Source organism: Ranitomeya imitator, chromosome 2 (assembly GCF_032444005.1).
Source record: "Ranitomeya imitator isolate aRanImi1 chromosome 2, aRanImi1.pri, whole genome shotgun sequence".
NCBI lineage: Eukaryota > Metazoa > Chordata > Amphibia > Anura > Dendrobatidae > Ranitomeya > Ranitomeya imitator.
In genome coordinates this window covers 341,229,080-341,249,033 of record NC_091283.1, presented here as the reverse complement: position 1 = coordinate 341,249,033, position 19,954 = coordinate 341,229,080, and the positions used below count along the sequence as shown (strand labels likewise).

The following is a 19,954-nucleotide window of genomic DNA, read 5'->3' as shown; positions in this document are numbered from 1 at the left end:
AAACAGCTCAGCCGCCATCACCAAACTCCCTCAATCGCAAGAAAGGGATATGGAGACACACACAGAATCTGAATGTGAAAGTGATGGAGATACAGATGATCAAGACAGAGGCGTCCAGGTTACCAGATCCTTTATCAAAAGAATCTTAAGCAAAGCTCTAGACCCTATAGGCAGAGACCTCTCAACTATTAAACAAGACCTTAACCAACTGGGGCATAGAATTGAAGCGGTAGAAGCCTCCCAATCAGAATTAGCCCAATGCACTAACTCTTCCTTGAATTGCCATGTACAGCAGGAAGAACACATCAATCAGATCTACAATATATTGGAAGACCACGAAAATAGGGAAAGAAGGAATAACCTGAGACTAAAGAGCGTCCCAGAATCTATTCTCCCAGAAGCTCTGATCCCTACCGCCATTGAAATTTTTCGCTCAATCCTCAACCCATCAGATCCTCTTGAAATCGACCTGGTGAGAGTTCATAGAGCTCTAAGACCAAAATCAAAACCGGATGAGACCCCTCGAGATGTCCTATGCCGTTTCTTGGACTATAGAACTAAAGACCTATTACTAAAGAGAGCCCGAGAGGCGGACCAAATCACCCACGAGGGTACCTCAATTCAAATTTTTCAATATCTATCTGCCTCTACTCTCTACAAGAGACGCCTCTTAAGACCTCTCACCTCCGTCCTTCAACAAAGACACTACCCTTACCGCTGGCTATTTCCCTTTGGCATTTCTATATCAGCTAAAGACCGGAAATTCCTCATCAAATCCACGGCTGATATCAAAAATGTTTGTAAAGAGCTGGAGATCCAACTTGACCACCCGCTCATCCTGGAAACAGTCCACGAGGCCCACAGGTTGAAACCCCTGCCTATACCCACTCCTTGGCAGGATTCCTCTGCCTCTAAGTCTGCTCGAGCAAGGTGTCGCTCCTCCAAGACTACACCACCAAGGGATAGAGACCTCGACCCAGACTGATTTAATCCAAGTGGAAAGAGAAAAATGTCTGAAGAAAAATATAGAACCTTTTTTTTTTCTTGCCGGGTATTTTTTTACCCCTTCTCATCTGTTTTTTGATCTTTTTTGCTTCCTGTTCAAAAAGTTACAGAATTTCAGCTGTTATACCTAGTTTGTATTGATCCATAGTTGTGTAGCGACCTTGCTGCAACCACGGGAGTATTATTCTCTAATATGTTGTTGTTGTATTGACTCCCATTTCCGACCTCCTCCCTCCACCTCTCCTATGCTAAAAGCTATGTGGTATCTCATACCGCTTAATGATACCTCCCCACATGTGTTTATCTTATGCACCTTGTTTTTTCATGTCTTCTTAAACCTAACCTTTTCTTTTTTTTTATCCCTACTCCCGTTCATCCCCCTTCTCCACATGATCCACAGGACGAGTCATCCCTCTGCTCGATTCTACCTCTACTACACCCACCATGGCAATAAACCATAAGTCTTTTCAAATTATATCACACAACGTACACGGACTAAATTGCCCAATCCCTAGGTCGCAAACCCTAAACTTCTTCAAGAAATCTAAATATGATATTTTACTTTTACAAGAGACCCATTTTACCAACAACAAAATTCCTTCGTTTGAAAAATGCTTTTTTGACAGATGGTATCACGCTATCTCCCCCCAGAAAGGCTCAAGAGGCGTTTCGATAGCATTTGCCAAAGATATCCCTTTCCTTCTCTTAGAGTGTCTGCCAGATCCTGAAGGCCGTTATATCTTTATCAAAGGCCTCCTAGCTGGTAATATGGTTACTGTAGGCAACATATATGCTCCCAACAAGCACCATTTAAAATGGCTACGCAAATCCTTAATTAAACTACGTTCATTCCAAGAAGGCGCTGTTATCCTAGGCGGCGATCTTAATGTAGCTTTAGACCCCGCTTTAGACACCTCAACCAAAAAAAGCTCTATCTCTTTAAAAGATTTGGCCCGTCTCAAATTACTTATCCACTCCCTCGAGCTGGTCGATGCCTGGCGTTACCTATATCCAACAGATATCGATTACACTTATTACTCGCACCCCCATAACTCTTACCATCGCCTAGATTACATCCTAATCTCTAGATCCATTCTCCACTCTACCACAAATACTAATATAATCCCCGCTATTCACTCCGACCACTCTATAGTTCTGATTGACTTAGAATTCCACAAACCGTACTCCAGATCTAGAACATGGAGGCTCAATGAGTCGTTATTACAACGTGAAGATATCAAAAGCCGCATTCGTGAATCACTTCAAGAGTTTTTTAAAATTAACACTACCCCTGATGTGGACCCCCCGCTATTGTGGGAGGCTCACAAGGCCACGATTCGTGGAGTATTCATCTCAATAGCCTCGTATCTAAATAAACTGAAAAAAGCAGAAACACTAGCTTTATATGAAGATATTGTGGCATTAGATGCTTCCCATAAGAAGGAGTTGTCACCTGACATACTCTCCCAACTCACAAAAAAACGCCAGGCCATAAAAGATCTCTTGAATATCCGTACCTCTAAACACTATTTATCCTGGAAAAACAGAATCTTTGCTCATGGAGACAAAGCCTCCAAACTTATGATCTCCTTGATCAAAAAACGCCAAGCCCGAACTTTTATCCATAAAATCAAATCTGTAGACGGCCAGTCCCTGCAGCAGTACAATCAGATCACCGATGCCTTCTTGACCTTTTTTAAAGACCTGTACCAATTACGTCAAAATGATACAATAGAAGACCAAAACCTAAGACAATCCAAGACCCAAGCTTTTTTATCCTCCCTACACCTCCCTCAGTTATCTGCTCTTCAACAAGAATGTTTACTCAGACCCTTTGACCTCTCTGAGCTCCAGTCCACTCTGTCGGGAAGGGCAAAAGGGAAATCACCAGGCCCAGACGGGCTTCCCAAAATTTATTATAAATCCTTCTTCGACATTCTAGGCCCCCACCTAATAAATGTCTGCAATGCAGTTCTGGGGGAAAAACCCTTCCCTTCTCAATCACTAGAAGCTCATATTTCCCTCCTTCATAAAGAAGGGAAAGACCCAGAAAGTTGTGGCAGCTATAGGCCTATTTCCTTGCTGAACGTGGACCTTAAAATGTATGCAAGCCTTATCGCGAGGAGATTGGCCGAGCTATTACCACAACTCATCTCCCCCAACCAGACAGGTTTTGTGATGGGCCGAGAGGGTAGGGAATTCTCTAGAATTCTCCACCTGATTCAATATGCGAAAGTCCACAAAACCCCTCTAGTTTTATTGGGAACAGATGCCGAAAAGGCCTTTGACAGGGTGGACTGGACGTTCTTACACGAAATTCTCCTTGCATTCAATATCCCCTCCCAATTAGTCGATGCAATTTTTCAAATGTATACCACTCCTTCAACCCGACTAAAAATTAACAACTTGTTATCAGACCCCTTCTACATTCTGAATGGTACGAGGCAGGGGTGTCCTCTCTCCCCGATCCTATATGTGCTGGCCATGGAGCCTCTTATCCAGAGCATCCAACAAGACGCAGATATCAATGGGATCCAAATAAGTGGTTACCACCACAAATCCGCAGCATTTGCAGATGATCTCTTGGTGGTGCTGTCTGACCCGGGGAGAGGTATCCCAGCCTTCTTCCGCACGCTGGAACTTTATGGGAACCTGTCCAACTACAAAATTAATATTACAAAGTCAGAAGCATTAAGCCTCAATATTTCCAAACCTGAAATTGATAAACTGAAAAAACTCTATCCCTTCAAATGGCCAACCAGGTTCATAACAAATCTGGGTATCAAAATTGGAAGATCGATGGGGGAGCTTCTAGAACTCAATATTATGCCCTTACTAAAACAGATTACCTCCACGGTCCACTCCTGGAAGGCTCCCTTCCTGTCCTGGATGGGCAGGAAAAAACCTCCTGAAAAGCATTATACTACCTAAATTCCTGTACCTTTTTCAGATGCTTCCCATCTACATTCCAAAGCATTACTTATCCAGAATCAACTCCTTCTTTGTTAATTATATTTGGAACAATAAACGCCCCCGAATTAACGCTAATACACTAGCCCTACCAAAATCAGAGGGAGGTATGGGGTTCCCTGATATTTTCAAATATTACAAAGCCGCCATGCTCACCAGGGTAGTTGACTGGATCAGAAGACCCCCTGAAAAGTTATGGTTACCTATTGAAGAACACCTCGTCCCCATACCCTTAAGGTCCATGGCGTTATTATATGACTACTCCAATCTAAACCAATTACTCTCCAATGATTTAACAATAGCTATACTTAAAGTTTGGAGAACTGAATTTTTTAAACTGACTCCACCTATTTTCCCAACCTTGATGATACAGGATGTCATAGGCCCAATTCCCCTTAAACCATCCCATGGGGGCGTACCCAGACAGCTCCTGCCAATTGATGACTTTTTCATTGAAGGATCAATGATGAGCTTTTCAGAATTTCAGACATCCAATCCACATCTAAATGTCACCTTCCTCCACTATAACAGACTGAGGGACTACTGTTACAACAAAAAAGACCATCTTAACCGATTCCGCCCACTCACACCCTTTGAACAACTCTGCGCTCAACACAACTCGCCTAAAAAGATCCTATCAAGACTTTATAAAATTCTGATTATGGAAAAAGCCGTTGCCAAAAGAGCATACATAGGATTATGGGAACGAGATCTAAATATCCTTTTCACACAAGACCAGATCACCTCCATTTACAATAAATCTCACGGCTCCTCCCAATGTGTGAAACTATAAGAAAACTCTTATAAAGTGATATCAAGATGGTGTCGTACCCCCTCCCAGATTCATTTATGGCACTCACCCACCCCCGACAAGTGTTGGAGATGCTGTGCAGACTTAGGTTCATACCTACATATCTGGTGGTCTTGTCCAAAAATTATGTGCTTTTGGCAACTAATAGCAGACATAATATCCACCATAATAGGCTGAACCCCATCCCTAGATCCCCTATCTGTCCTACTTAACCTCCCCCTATGGCCCAAGGAACCATCACCCTCCAAACTGGCTTGCAATATTATTGCAGCCGGAAAATACCTAATTCCCTCCCTCTGGAAGTCCACTCTTACTCCTACTAAAAAACAAGTTCTAGGCAAAATAGATCTATTGTACAGCACAGCTGAGTTGGTTGCAAACACCCAGGAATCCATTACTTCTTTCTGGAGCATTTGGGAGCCGTGGTCCGTGTATCGTTCAAGTTCTGACTTTCTGTCCAGCTTTTCAGCAGCCTCGGGAGACTAATCATTACTTGCTCTCAATTACCTTTATTCATGGGATGACTCGTCCTGAATTAACATCTTCCCTCGGATCCTACCTTCCTTTTCCCTCAAACCTTCCCCCCTCTTGTTCTTTCCTCTCTATACTCTGTATTTCCAGGTTATTGACACTTATAGTGTTAAATATTTCTCGGAATCACTACACGCCCCTCTGCCTTTGGTTCACTAGGCTGGCCTGTGAATTAGGGGTTGGGGTTAGCTCCATTAATCTCTTTCAATTTAACTTCTTTAAAGTGATTCTTTACAATCCATATTTGTTTGTGTTTTATTACATTATTATTATCTGCTAATGCATTTTACCATTTTATTACCTTCTTCCTTTTCTGTATTATACCTTATCTTTAATAAAAAGAACGTTGAAAGAAAGAACTAGATGGACTTATAGTCTTCCTTCAACCTTAATAACTATGTAACTAATATACTATGTGACTGGGCAATATACTACGTGAACTACGCGGCTGGGCAATATACTACGTGGCTGGGTAATATACTATGTGACTGGGAAAGCTGGGCAATATACTACGTGGCTGGGCAATATACTATGTGACTGGGCAATATACTATGTGACTGGGCAATATTCTATGTGACTGGGCAATATACTACGTGGCTGGGCAATATACTACGTGGCTGGGCAATATACTACGTCGCTGGGCAATATACTACGTGGCTGGGCAATATACTACGTGGACATACATATTCTAGAATACCCGATGCATTAGAATCGGGCCACCATCTAGTACATACATACACATATATATATATATATATATATATATATATATACAGTGGGGCAAAAAAGTATTTAGTCAGTCAGCAATAGTGCAAGTTCCACCACTTAAAAAGATGAGAGGCGTCTGTAATTTACATCATAGGTAGACCTCAACTATGGGAGACAAACTGAGAAAAAAAAAATCCAGAAAATCACATTGTCTGTTTTTTTATCATTTTTTTTGCATATTATGGTGGAAAATAAGTATTTGGTCAGAAACAAACAATCAAGATTTCTGGCTCTCACAGACCTGTAACTTCTTCTTTAAGAGTCTCCTCTTTCCTCCACTCATTACCTGTAGTAATGGCACCTGTTTAAACTTGTTATCAGTATAAAAAGACACCTGTGCACACCCTCAAACAGTCTGACTCCAAACTCCACTATGGTGAAGACCAAAGAGCTGTCAAAGGACACCAGAAACAAAATTGTAGCCCTGCACCAGGCTGGGAAGACTGAATCTGCAATAGCCAACCAGATTGGAGTGAAGAAATCAACAGTGGGAGCAATAATTAGAAAATGGAAGACATACAAGACCACTGATAATCTCCCTCGATCTGGGGCTCCACGCAAAATCCCACCCCGTGGGGTCAGAATGATCACAAGAACGGTGAGCAAAAATCCCAGAACCACGCAGGGGGACCTAGTGAATGAACTGCAGAGAGCTGGGACCAATGTAACAAGGCCTACCATAAGTAACACACTACGCCACCATGGACTCAGATCCTGCAGTGCCAAACGTGTCCCACTGCTTAAGCCAGTACATGTCCGGGCCCGTCTGAAGTTTGCTAGAGAGCATTTGGATGATCCAGAGGAGTTTTGGGAGAATGTCCTATGGTCTGATGAAACCAAACTGGAACTGTTTGGTAGAAACACAACTTGTCGTGTTTGGAGGAAAAAGAATACTGAGTTGCATCCATCAAACACCATACCTACTGTAAAGCATGGTGGTGGAAACATCATGCTTTGGGGCTGTTTCTCTGCAAAGGGGCCAGGACGACTGATCCGGGTACATGAAAGAATGAATGGGGCCATGTATCGTGAGATTTTGAGTGCAAACCTCCTTCCATCAGCAAGGGCATTGAAGATGAAACGTGGCTGGGTCTTTCAACATGACAATGATCCAAAGCACACCGCCAGGGCAACGAAGGAGTGGCTTCGTAAGAAGCATTTCAAGGTCCTGGAGTGGCCTAGCCAGTCTCCAGATCTCAACCCTATAGAAAACCTTTGGAGGGAGTTGAAAGTCCGTGTTGCCAAGCGAAAAGCCAAAAACATCACTGCTCTAGAGGAGATCTGCATGGAGGAATGGGCCAACATACCAACAACAGTGTGTGGCAACCTTGTGAAGACTTACAGAAAACGTTTGACCTCTGTCATTGCCAACAAAGGATATATTACAAAGTATTGAGATGAAATTTTGTTTCTGACCAAATACTTATTTTCCACCATAATATGCAAATAAAATGTTAAAAAAACAGACAATGTGATTTTCTGGATTTTTTTTTCTCAGTTTGTCTCCCATAGTTGAGGTCTACCTATGATGTAAATTACAGACGCCTCTCATCTTTTTAAGTGGTGGAACTTGCACTATTGCTGACTGACTAAATACTTTTTTGCCCCACTGTATATATTACGTGTTACGGAACCACTTAGCACCCAGAATATGTTGTGCAGTTATATGTATGTATAATAGGTTCCATGTGAGATGCATATCCCTAATGCCCCTGGGCAGAGGGGACGCGATATTCCCCTTTTGTCCACCCCCCACCTTTGTAATTCCCACAGTAAATATCGGCAGGCTCCGGCCACCTACGGCTATTGTAATGTATGCCTGACCTGCCGCTTTTCTATTGGCCTGCCCTCGGTATCTGTGTTATATATTCTGTGTCCTGTGAGTAAAATATTGTCAGACTGGAAATACGTGGAGAAGCAGTGATCTTTTATATGCGCCCATGTAACCAAGGAATTCCAGCCAGCGTCCTTCATTCAGACTCCAGCCAAAGCAGAGTGGACCTCCGGAAACACGGGGTGGTACTGAAAGAGGTACCCCAGATTGGTAGACCCCGTTACAATATATATTTATATATATATATATATATATATATATATATATATATATATATATATATATACACTGCTCAAAAAAAATAAAGGGAACACCTAAACAACAGAATATAACTCCAAGCAAATTTAACTTCTGTAAAATCAAGCTGTCCACTTAGGAAGCAACACTGTTTGACAATCAATTTCACATGCTGTTGTGCAAATGGAATAGACAACAGATGGAAATTATTTGCAATTATTAAGAAACACTCAATAAAGGAGTGGTTCTGCAGGTGGGGACCACAGACCACATCTCAGTACCATTGCTTTTTGGCTGATGTTTTGGTCACTTTTGAATGTTGGTTGTGATTTCACACTCATGGTAGCATGAGACAGACTCTACAACCCAAACAAGTGGCTCAGGTAGTGCAGCTCATCCAGGATGGCACATCAATGCGAGCTGTGGCAAGAAGGTTTGCTGTGTCTGTCAGCATAGTGTCCAGAGGCTGGAGGCACTACCAGGAGACAGGCCAGTACACCAGGAGATGTGGAGGGGGCAGTAGGAGGGCAATAACCCAGCAGCAGGATTGCTACCTCTGCCTTTGTGCAAGGAGGAACAGGAGGAGCACTGCCAGAGCCCTGCAAAATGACCTCCAGCAGGTCACAAATGTGCATGTGTCTGCAGGGTAGCGACTAGATCAGAGTTCATTTTTTGAGGGAATGATGTCACTGGAATGGGTGGAGCCTCCTTCAATCCAGCCCGGAGTGGCTAAAATGAGAATCACAAAATATCAACTCTGATCTAGACAAAGCCCTGCTGCAAACTGCATCACAGTACAGCACAGCACAGCAGACACGGCCGCGCATAGTTTACTGTGAGCGGCTATCAGGCGGCTGGCCCTGTACAGCTGCTGGGTGAGTGGCCCAGGGGGGCATTTGCCCCCCGGTCCAGCCCTCCCCTGGTTCTGACAAACACGGAAAAGTGCATCTTTATGGAGGTGACAGAAAGTCTGTTTAGTCACTTACGCTTAATAGTATCAGCTCTAATCCAATGGTGAGATAGCGATTTACCCTGAAGATTCACAAATTGTGGGGTTGTTATAGAAATGTAATATTTAGGTTTTTTTTGTGTTGTCTCCTTATAAGAATCACAATGGTTTTGCTCCTTTTCCACTGATAGATACAAACGACCCAACTATGAAAGACGGGAACCAAGGAAACATGTATTACTCTCATAGTATGGGGCCCCTTTCTTGGCTCCCACACACAGAATAATGCTTTTCATGTAACATGTGTAAGCATATGGGAAAATGCTCCCAAAAAATATTGTATCCAGAGATTAAAAAAAACAGCATAATATAAAGAGAAAATAAAACACTGTACATGTAGATTTTGGCATCAAATATCTCCTGTCTTGATGTTCTTACAAAACAGCTTTTATAAAAGCCTCAAACTTCTGTGTGTGAATCAGACATGAGATTTAATGTCGTAGAAGATTACAGTGCGAGGAACACAGGAAGCATACATATAGATGGTCTATGGTGATGGACTCTGGCCAAATATGTTTCTACAGCCGTAGTAGAAGATGAAGATGTCGTCCTCATCATGAAGTAGTTATTTCTCCTGTCACGTGTAATGAATATCTCCTGCAGTATTCCTAATGCCGATTCCAGTGTCGGTAAATGTGACGAGAATTAGCGTTATGGAAGATGAGTCTATGAGAAACGTATTCAGCTGCCGACTCCGAGGGAGAAACTGTTTGTTGTCTGTGGCCTAAATATATACCGTAGGTTTTATTAGTAGATGTAAAGAAGAAAACTAAATACTGTAAAATAATAAAAATGCCATTGCTGTTTTGGTCTTCGCAAGTCTCTGTATTTCTTGGTCAGTCCCAACGATCTTGTGATTCCTACAGCCAATCAGTTGCCGAAACAGTGAGTAACATGGCCAGTGATTGGGAGCATGGAGGAGATGTCAGCAATTCAACTTATGTTCCAGTCCATACACAACTAGAGAATACAACATCTACATGTTCTATCTCCTCATGTGTTTCCCTAAGGCTAGGTTCACATTGCGTTAGAGCAGTCCGTTCCACGCATACGTTAAACGGACTGCGCTAACGCAAATGCCGACTTTGGCACAGCGCTAGCGCAATGGAGCATCTGCTAGCTCCATCTGCGCTAGCAGTGACGGACCTGGAAACGCTGCAGCCCGCGTCTCGGGTCCGACACTCAATGAAGGCACATCGCTAGCGCACGCCCATTGCAGTCTATGGCGGCGTTAACGGACTACGTTACACCGCGTTATGCCGCGGTGTAACGTAGTCCATTAAACATACCACCATAACGCAATGTGAACCCAGCCTTATTGTCTCCGGTAGTTGTATTATTACAGAGGGTTTTTATGATGTTACATCAGCTCATCTCCTTCTCATTCAGGTCTCTACAATATCGGATCCTCTCAGTGAAAATCTTCTATATAAGACATTTTTTCCTTATTTACCCATCAAAGATGGATAAGGACAGAGACAAGATAGCAGAGAGGATATTACACCTCACCTTAGAGATCCTCTTCCGGCTTACTGGAGAGGTGAGAGATTCTGATGACGTCAAATTACATTATTCTTATGTATGGGAATAACAGGTGGACAGAACCAGAGAGGTGTGGACTCTGGAAATGTCTGTAGTGAGATGTATTAATGTGTCTCTCCATAACTAGGATTACGCAGTAGTGAAGAAGACCTCTAGTGAGCGCTGTCAGGATCTTGTGTGTGAGGGACGGGGAAGATCCCTGAGCCCAATTACAGGGCCTCCACCTAACACCCTGATACATGAGGACATCAATGACAAGACGATCCTAGAACTCACCTACAAGATGATTGAGCTGCTGACTAGAGAGGTGACACTGCTGGGACATTATACAGTAATGCTATGAAGGGATTGGGGGGATGACGGTATCCTTGTATGTGTCAGGTTCCTATAAGGTGTCAAGAAGTCGCTGTCTATTTCTCCATGGATGAGTGGGAGTATTTAGAAGAACACAAAAACCTGTACAAGGATGTCATGATGGAGGTTCCCCAGCCCGTTACATCACCAGGTAATAGGACTAAATACAAACAGCCTCTAATTATCTGTATGTAAAAAATAAATTTAGTCCTTGTATGTATTTCCTTCAGATCTATCCAGTAAGAGGACGACCACAGAGATATGTCCCTGTCCTGTTCTTCCACAGGACTGTAAACAAGAAGATCCCAATGTTCCTCAGGATCATCAGGTAGATGGAGAGAAGGTGTCATGAGATCTCCCCTATGATGTGTTGACGGCTATAAAGGTCTTGTGTTGAGTCTTGTTTTATCCACCAGTGTTTTATGTTTTAAACTTGTGTAATGAGAACAGTGGAGAAGGCAGGATTAGAGCTGATCATAGATGTGACTTCTCCATCTATCGGTGACTTTTACAATATTTGTTTCAGGATAAAGATCTGAGCCATATTAATACTACAGAGACATATGTGAGGGGTGATGAGTGGTGTAAAGAGGAGATTCCTACATATGACTACCCAGGTGAGTAGTAACCACTAAATGCAGAGAAGTCACAGATTCTTTTCGGTCACTGTCTGTGGCTGCTTTTTCGGTCGTGTATTCCAATCGTATGATTACCATTTTGCCTCAGACTGCAACATTTTCCTCCATCCAAAACTCTTCAAAAGACTGTGCACATTGAAAGCCCTTTTGTATAGTATTTACAATCTAGAGGATACACCTACCTCCTAGGATTAGGAGACACTGATCTTTGCCTGCCCAGATGTTACAGATGTGTCAGATGCAATCGATAGGTTTTTGTCCTAATGAAGAGGTCATGTATGACCTTGAAACACGTTGACCTGTAAATCTTATAATAAAATCCATTGATTTTGTCCTGCTATTGAGTCCTTATCAGCAGCGCAGTTGATGACTTTCCATTTAGTCTGGGCGCACTCATGACTGGTGTCCTGCAGCAGCTTTAATACTTTTATCTCATGTTGCTATTCGCAATCACATCAGGTGAGTGGTCTCACACCACTTATTCTCCCGTTACCATCGGATAAGACCCTATTGGCTCTTTTTGTCTTTTAGTTCTTTCTCAAACTAGGAAAGTGGGTTTTTGCCGTCCAGCAGATGCAGTTTTTGATGTATCTGTTGTCCTCTTTGGGTTTTCAGATAGATCCTGAGAAGGTCCGTGCTGCCTTCGATTGGGACCATCCCGAGAACCTAAAGGCTCTACAACATTTTCGGGGCTTTACTAATTTTTGCCAGAAATGTATCCAAAAATATTCAGTAATTGTGAAACCCCTTACGGACATGACAAGGAAGGGGTCTGTTTTTTCCAAATAGTCAGATGCAACCCTTCTGGCTTTTTCCTCCATAAAGAGCTGTTTAGCCATGGTCCCTATACTCAGTCAACCTGATGTTTCCCAACCCTTTGTTGTGGAGGTTAATGCATCAGAGGTGGAAGTTGGGGCCGTATTGTCTCATGGTCCATTCCCTGGTAAATGGCACCCATGTGCTTTCCTTTCTAGAAAAAATTGTCTTCAGCTGAGAGAATTTATGATGTGGGTAATACAGCGCTTTTGGTGATTAAATTGGCATTTGAAGAATGGCGACATTGGTTGGAGGGGGCAGTCCATCCTATTACTGTTATCGCTGGCCATAAAAACCTCTCATATTTTCAATTGGCTAAACGTCTCAACTCGAGGTAGGCTAGATGGTCCTTGTTGTTTACTAAGTTCAATTTTGTTATCACTTTCCATCCAGGACTCAAAAATGTCAAGGCTGATGCTTTATCCAGGAACTTCCCTGGTGGTGGTGTCCATGAGAACCCTGCCCCGATTTTGCAGAAGGGGGTAGTCATTTTGGCATTGTACCCTGAGCTGGAGGGTGAGATGTTGGAGGCCCAGGGGGGATGCTCCTGCCCTTCAGGAAGGCTAATTTGTACCATCTCATCTGCGCTGCAAAGTAATTGAGGAACATCACAGCTCTGTGCTTGCTGGTCATCCAGGTGGTAAGACAAAGGTGGACCTCATTTCTTGTTGTTTTTGGTGGCCGAGGTTGCATCAGGATCTGGTTGAACACATATCCACTTGTAGTATCTGCGTGCATTCTAAAGTATCACATACCTGTTTGTCTGGTACTCTTCTTTTGCTACCTATTCCTGGCAGGTTATGGACACACTTATCCAAGGATTTTATTGCTGACCTACCCATGTCTGCAGGCATGACTGTGGTTTTGGTGGTTGTAGATAGGTTCAGTAAAATTGTTCACTTCGTCGCATTACCGACACTTCCAAATGCCAAGACTCTTGCTCAGGTGTTTATAAATGAGATTGGAGATTATGAAGCTTCACGGTATTCCCTCCGATGTGGTGTCATTTCCTGGGACCCAGTTTCCAAGTTCTGGAGAGCGTTCTATTCTCGACTGGGAGTGCAGCTGTCCTTTACCTCTGCCTTCCATCCCCAGTCAAATGGACAGACCGAGCGCGTTAATCAAAATTTGGAGACTTACCTCAGGTGTTTTGTCTCCGAGAATCAGGAGGATTGGGCATCTTACTTAGCGTTGGCAGAATTTGCTATAAATAATTATCTTCAAGAGTCTACCGGCAGGTCACCGTTTTTTGGTGCATGTGGTTGCCATCAACAGTACTTTTAGTGAAGGAGGGGATTCAGGAGATCCTGAAGAGGAACGTTTTGCTTCGTTGCTCTCCTTAGTGTGATATGGGGTTCTGAGTAATTTGAAGATAATGGGAGATAGGTGCAAACGTATGGCTGACAGAAAGCACTTGCCAGGTCCAGACCTGAATGTGAAGGACTTTGTGTGGTTGTCTACCAGGAATATCAAGTTGAAGGTTCCTTCCTGGAAGTTGGGACCTAGATTATTTGGTCCCTATAAATTAGCCGCCGTCATTAACTGATCAGCGTTTCGTTTTGAGCTACCGCAGGCCCTAAAGATCCACAGTGTCTTTCACGGGTCTCTGCTCAAGAAATATATGGAACCTTTTGAGTCCTCACCCCTACCGCTGCCCCAATAATGGTTGATGGTAATCTGGAGTTTCAGATTTTGAGGATTGTAGGTTTATTTTATGCAATGTTGTTTTCTACAGTACTTCGTGCACTGGAAGGGTTATGGGCCAGAGGAAAGGATGTGAGTTTCAGCATCAGAGGTGAATGTGCCACCAGGCTGTTTCTCATTCCACACCTCTTTTTCTGAGACACCTGGTCCAGCATGTCCAGATGCCACTCGTAGAAAGGAGGGTACTGCCACGGATGTCTCAGATGCAACAGACTGTCGCTCTGCATCTGACTGCAGAAGGTCTTTGCGTTTGGCATTAGATAAACCTCCTTAATCCTTATAAATCTTAGATCCAACGGCAACCCCCTCTGGCTCTAGTTGACACACCTGGACCTGGGCGTTTATATATCCCCGGTCTGCTGCAGAGTATTGCCGATAATATTAATGTTTTTTCCTTGTGAAGGCTTGGAGCTCTAGCAGTCCGCTAACGTTCTCTCTGGAGCTGTTTGAGTACGTTTGTTGTTAGCATGAGCAGACTCAGATAGGTAAGTTCATTCCCCTTGTCTTTCTACCTTTATGCCTTTAGTTTAGTGGGGATTGAGCAGTGCCTATCCCCTCCCTATCCAGGACCTAGCTCTAGGGAGATACAGGGCTTAGGTTCCTGCTCGGCGATTGGTGATGAGCCAATTTAGGGATGGTAAGGTAGGTAGAGTGTTATCAGATCTGCCTAGGGGTCTCCACTCACCATCTCCCTAGTGTCTGGGCTTCCTTCCCCTCATCCCTTCGGGTTGCACTTGGTCTTCCCACACTGTGTGTGACACCAGACCTGTAAACTACAAAGCCAAATGACAGTGTACGTACGCAGAATGTGCTGACAAGTTAGAAAATCACTAGTGATAAGCGAGTATACTCGTTGCTCGGGTTTTCCCGAGCACGCTCAGGTGGTCTCTGAGTATTTCTTAGTGCTCAGAGATTTAGTTTTCGTTGCCGCAGCTGCATGATTTACGGCTGCTAGACAGGTTGAATACATGTGAGAAATGCCTGTTTGTAAGGGAATTCTCACATGAAATCAGGCTGTCCAGCAGCCGTAAATCATGCAGCACTAACAAATACTCGGAGATCACCCGAGTGTGCTCGGGAAAACCCAACCAACGAGTATACTCACTCATCACTAAAAATCACTTGAAAAAAAATATTATATTGGGCCTGTAAGAGAATGAGGACGATAATGATGCTGTTGACTTCCTAAAATCCTGATATTTTATTGGATGAATCTACCTTTTTTCCATTTTGTGCTGCTGAATGTGTTCATATGGTCCCTACAAGACCAGGTAAAGTCTTCCTGGCCAAACCTCACTTTTAAGATACACAACATTAAATGTGCAGTGAGGGCCAGTTGTGAATTTCTGTCCAATAAGAACAGTGTTTCCCTTTATCCTGACTTTTCAATTTCTTTTAAAACGGACAAACTTCAAACAGGATTGTGAAAAACTATTCAAAAACATTACACCTATGCCACAATATAACTCTAAGCTGTGTGTGATATACATTTATTCACGCCTGCTGGAGATGTGTTGGCATGGCTTGAGCCCTGGTTTCATGGATTCACTCAACGAGATAAATTACCCATATATACTCAAGTATAAGCCGACCCGAGTATAAGCCAACCCCCCTAATTTTGCAACAAAAAACTGGGAAAACTTATTGACTCGAGTATAAGCCTAGGGTGGAAAATGCAGCAGCTACCGGTAAATGTCAAAAATAAAAATAGATACCAATAAAAGAAAAATTAATTGAGACATCAGTAGGTTAAGTGTTTTTGAATATCCATATTGAATCAAGAGCCCTTATATAATCCTCCATACAATTCATTATGGCCCCATAAGATGCTCCATACAAAATTTGCCCCATATAATGCTCCATACAGTTCATTATGGCCCCATAAGATGCTCCATATACAAATATGCACCATATAATGCTCTATGCAGTTCTTTATGGCCCCATAAGATGCCCCATATAATGCTCCATTCAGTTCCTTATGGTCCCATAGATGCCCCATATAATGCTCCATGCAATTCTTTATGGCCCCATAAATGCCCCATATAATGCTCCATGCAGTTATTTATGGCCCCATAAATGCTCCATATAATGCTCCATGCAGTTCTTTATGCCCCATATAATGCTCCATGCAGTTATTTATGGCCCCATAAATGCTCCATATAATGCTCCATGCAGTTCATTATGGCCCCATAGATGCCCCATATAATGCTCCATGCAGTTCTTTATGGCCCCATAGATGCCCCATATAATGCCCCATGTAATGCTCCATGCAGTTATGGCCCCATAGATGCTCCATATAATGCTCTATGCAGTTCTTTATGGCCCCAGAGACGCTCCATATAGCATTGTGCCACATGTAATGCTGCTGCTGCAGTAAAAAAAAAAATAACATAATCCCCTCTCGTCGCTGCCCGCTGCTCCTCAGCATCCCGTCTCTCCGCAGTGACTGTTCAGGCAGAAGGCGGCACGCACACTAATACGTCATCGCGCCCTCTGACCTGAACAGTCACTGCAGAGGACGCGGAAGACGAGACAGCGGTGGAACGCGGAAAGGTGAATATGACATACATACCTGTTCCCGGCGCTCCTGGCGCGGTCCCTGCATGTCCCACGGTCTTCAGGAGTGGCAGCTTCTTCCTGTAGTGAGCAGTCACATGGTACCGCTCATTACAGTAATGAATATGTGGCTCCACCCCTATGGGAGTGGAGTCCATATTCATTACTTTAATGAGCGGTACCAGTGGCCGCTGAACAGGGGAAGAAGCTGCAGCGCCCGAAGACCGTGGGACATGCGGGGACCGCGTCAGGAGCGCCGGGAGCAGGTGAGTATTTGACAGGCATCGCTCCCCCCCCCCGCCTTCCATGACTCCAGTATAAGCCGAGAGGGGCACTTTCAGCCCATTTTTTTGGGCTGAAAATCTCGGCTTATACTTGAGTATATACGGTACATTGTTTTCAATCCTAAGGAATTCAGAATACTGCACAATCTCTTCTGAAATTGGGAGCACTAGTACTGTCTCTACTCTTCTGGTCAAGACTCATAGTAGCTCCAGTGAGTGCAACACCAGTTTAGTGTAAAATTTACAATGAGACTTACAGTAATACATACATACATATGTACATAATAATTATTGAGAACAACTTGTATGAAAGGAAAAAGAACATGCAGAACTGCAGAAGGAATAAGGTGGCTCCTGGTGACAGAAGCAGATGTTGCAAGAGCAGATCCAAGATAAGAAGAGACACACAATTTACAGAAGCCCTAATATGACAAAATGGCAGAAAACTAGAGCAAATCCCCATAAAGCGACTCCATTTTGGAAATTATAACCCTCAATGAATTATTATTTTCAAGTAGTGACAATTTTGACTCCACAGGCATTTTCCAGAAATTAGCGTGCAGTGGCTGCTGGAGAGTGACAATTACAAATATACAATTTTATTGCCCAACACATAGTGCCCAGATTGTGCTCCAGGAGTACCGTAAATTAAGTGGGTTCTTCTCACTATAGTAAGGCCAAATACATGTAGGCTAAATGTGGTTTGGGCACACTGCAAGGCTCAGAAGTGAGGGGGAGATTTGACTTTGAGAGTACGGATCTTGCTGCAGTGATTTGTAGAAGCCATGTTGCTTTACAAGAGCCTTTGACCAACTAATAATGTGGAAACCTCTGTTTTTCCATTGACAGATGATGGACGTGAGTAGGGACTTGTTTTTTGTGCGATATGTAGAAGTTTTTATTGGTATTATTTTCACCTACATAACATTGTTTGGTGGCTTTTTATTCAATATTTGTGAGGCAGAATGAATAAACAGTTGAACACCACGCTCCACTGGTTCATCATATGAGGTTTTCTGTTAGATTGTGACCGGTCATTGTTTTGATGAATAATTCAATATTTTTACATAACTTGCAATTTTTATGGACAGTCTAAGTAGAAATGCTCAAAAATATAAATCTCAAGGATGTTTTATTCAAAAACAATAATTGGTTTTATTCTTGGCAGATTACTGTACCAGGAGATCAGAGGGACAGCTGACATCTTCAATTTTTAAATCAGATGATCTTGAGATCCCACAGGATGCAATTGAAGTGAATGCCATTACTTCAGATATACCATCATCACTTCACAGCAGCAAGGATCTGTCATCTGATCCTATGAAACAGGTCCAGTCTCCTGATTCATTACCGACTACTAAGGAAAATCAAAGTCACAAAATAAGAATCAAAAAACCAACTGCTCCCAAAGCAAAGAAACCATTTTCACGTTCAAAAAATGGAAATGGTTTTCCCCTGGAAAAGTCTTTTCTTAAACATCAAAACATTTACCCAGAAGAGAACCAATTTTATTGCTCCAAGTGTGGAAAATATTTTAACCATAAATCAGACCTTGATAGTCACCAGAGAAATCACACAGGGGAGAAGCCATTTTCATGTTCAGAATGTGGAAAATGTTTTTTATGGAAATCATATCTTGTTAGACACCGCAAAAGTCACACAGGGGAGAAGCCATTTTCCTGTTCGGAATGTGGAAAATGTTTTACAGAGAAATCAAGTCTTGCTACACATAAAAAAACTCACACAGGGGAAAAGCCTTTTTCATGTTCAGAATGTGGGAAATGTTTTATTCAGAAATCAGATTTAGTTAAGCACCAGAGAATTCATACAGGGGAAAAGCCTTTTTCATGTTCTGAATGTGGGAAATGTTTTATTCAGAAATCAGATTTAGTTAAGCACCAGAGAATTCACACAGGAAAAAAAACCTTTTCATGTTCAGAATGTGGGAAATGTTTTATCCAGAAATCCGATTTAGTTAGGCACCAGATCAGTCACACAGAGAAGAAGCCTTTAACCTGTTCAGAATGTGGGAAATGTTTTAATCAGAAATCACATTTTGGTAAGCGCAAAAGAACTCACACAGGGGAGAAGCCTTTTTCATTTTCCGAATGTGGAAAATGTTTTGTGAAGAAATCATATATTCTTAGTCACCAAAGAATTCACACAACAAAGGAGCCTTTTTAATGTTCTTAATGTGGGAAACATTTTACATGAAAATCAATAGCAAATAAACATCAGAGAAACCTCATAAGGAAGAAGTCATTTTCATGTTCAGAATGTTGGAAATATTTCAAAAGAAAATTGTATCTTTTAAAGGGGTTGTACACTACTAGGACAAACTTTTGTCTTACTCATATTTGGCCTAGATAAAATAAAAAGACTATTACCTCCTGCAGTAGGGCCATTCCAGTGGCATTGGCAATCCCTTTCCCCGGGCTTATGTGAGATTGTTTGATTACACGAGCCTTGGGCCCAATCAGTGCTGGTTTCACTGTCCTCACCTTCGGAAGTAATGAACATCAACATCAAAGCAGGGCTTTGGCTGCTCTCTGACTTCCTCTCAATGTTTGATTTGTCATTGGGCTCACATAACATAACAACCTCACATGATCCCCGGCAACGAATGTGCTTACACCACTGAAATGGCGCCGGCAAGGGAGATGAGTATGTGTTTTAATTTTAACAGAACCAAACATGAATAAGAAGGGGTTGTCCAAGTAGCATACAACCTTTTAAACATCAAAAATCCCACACAGAGAGAAGTCATTATCATACTGTGAAAAATTGTTTTTTGTTGACCATCAAAAATAACTTAGACTGGGAGCAACTATATATGTTATTGACAAATTGAAAAATAAATTAACACAGTCGTGTAATTAAATGAGAAATTGAAAT

At 42.6% G+C, this 19,954-nt stretch overlaps 1 protein-coding gene across 1 annotated transcript; it reads left to right on the top strand.

The window, feature by feature from the left end:
* Nucleotides 1-10,558: 10,558 nt before the first annotated feature.
* Nucleotides 10,559-19,954, top strand: LOC138663679 (oocyte zinc finger protein XlCOF22-like). Its single transcript, XM_069749973.1, has 6 exons — nucleotides 10,559-10,705; nucleotides 10,835-11,014; nucleotides 11,089-11,212; nucleotides 11,292-11,389; nucleotides 11,588-11,678; nucleotides 18,228-19,954. The coding sequence occupies exons 1-6, from the start codon at nucleotides 10,628-10,630 to the stop codon at nucleotides 19,241-19,243; spliced, it is 1,587 nt and encodes a 528-aa protein (XP_069606074.1). The 5' UTR covers nucleotides 10,559-10,627; the 3' UTR covers nucleotides 19,244-19,954.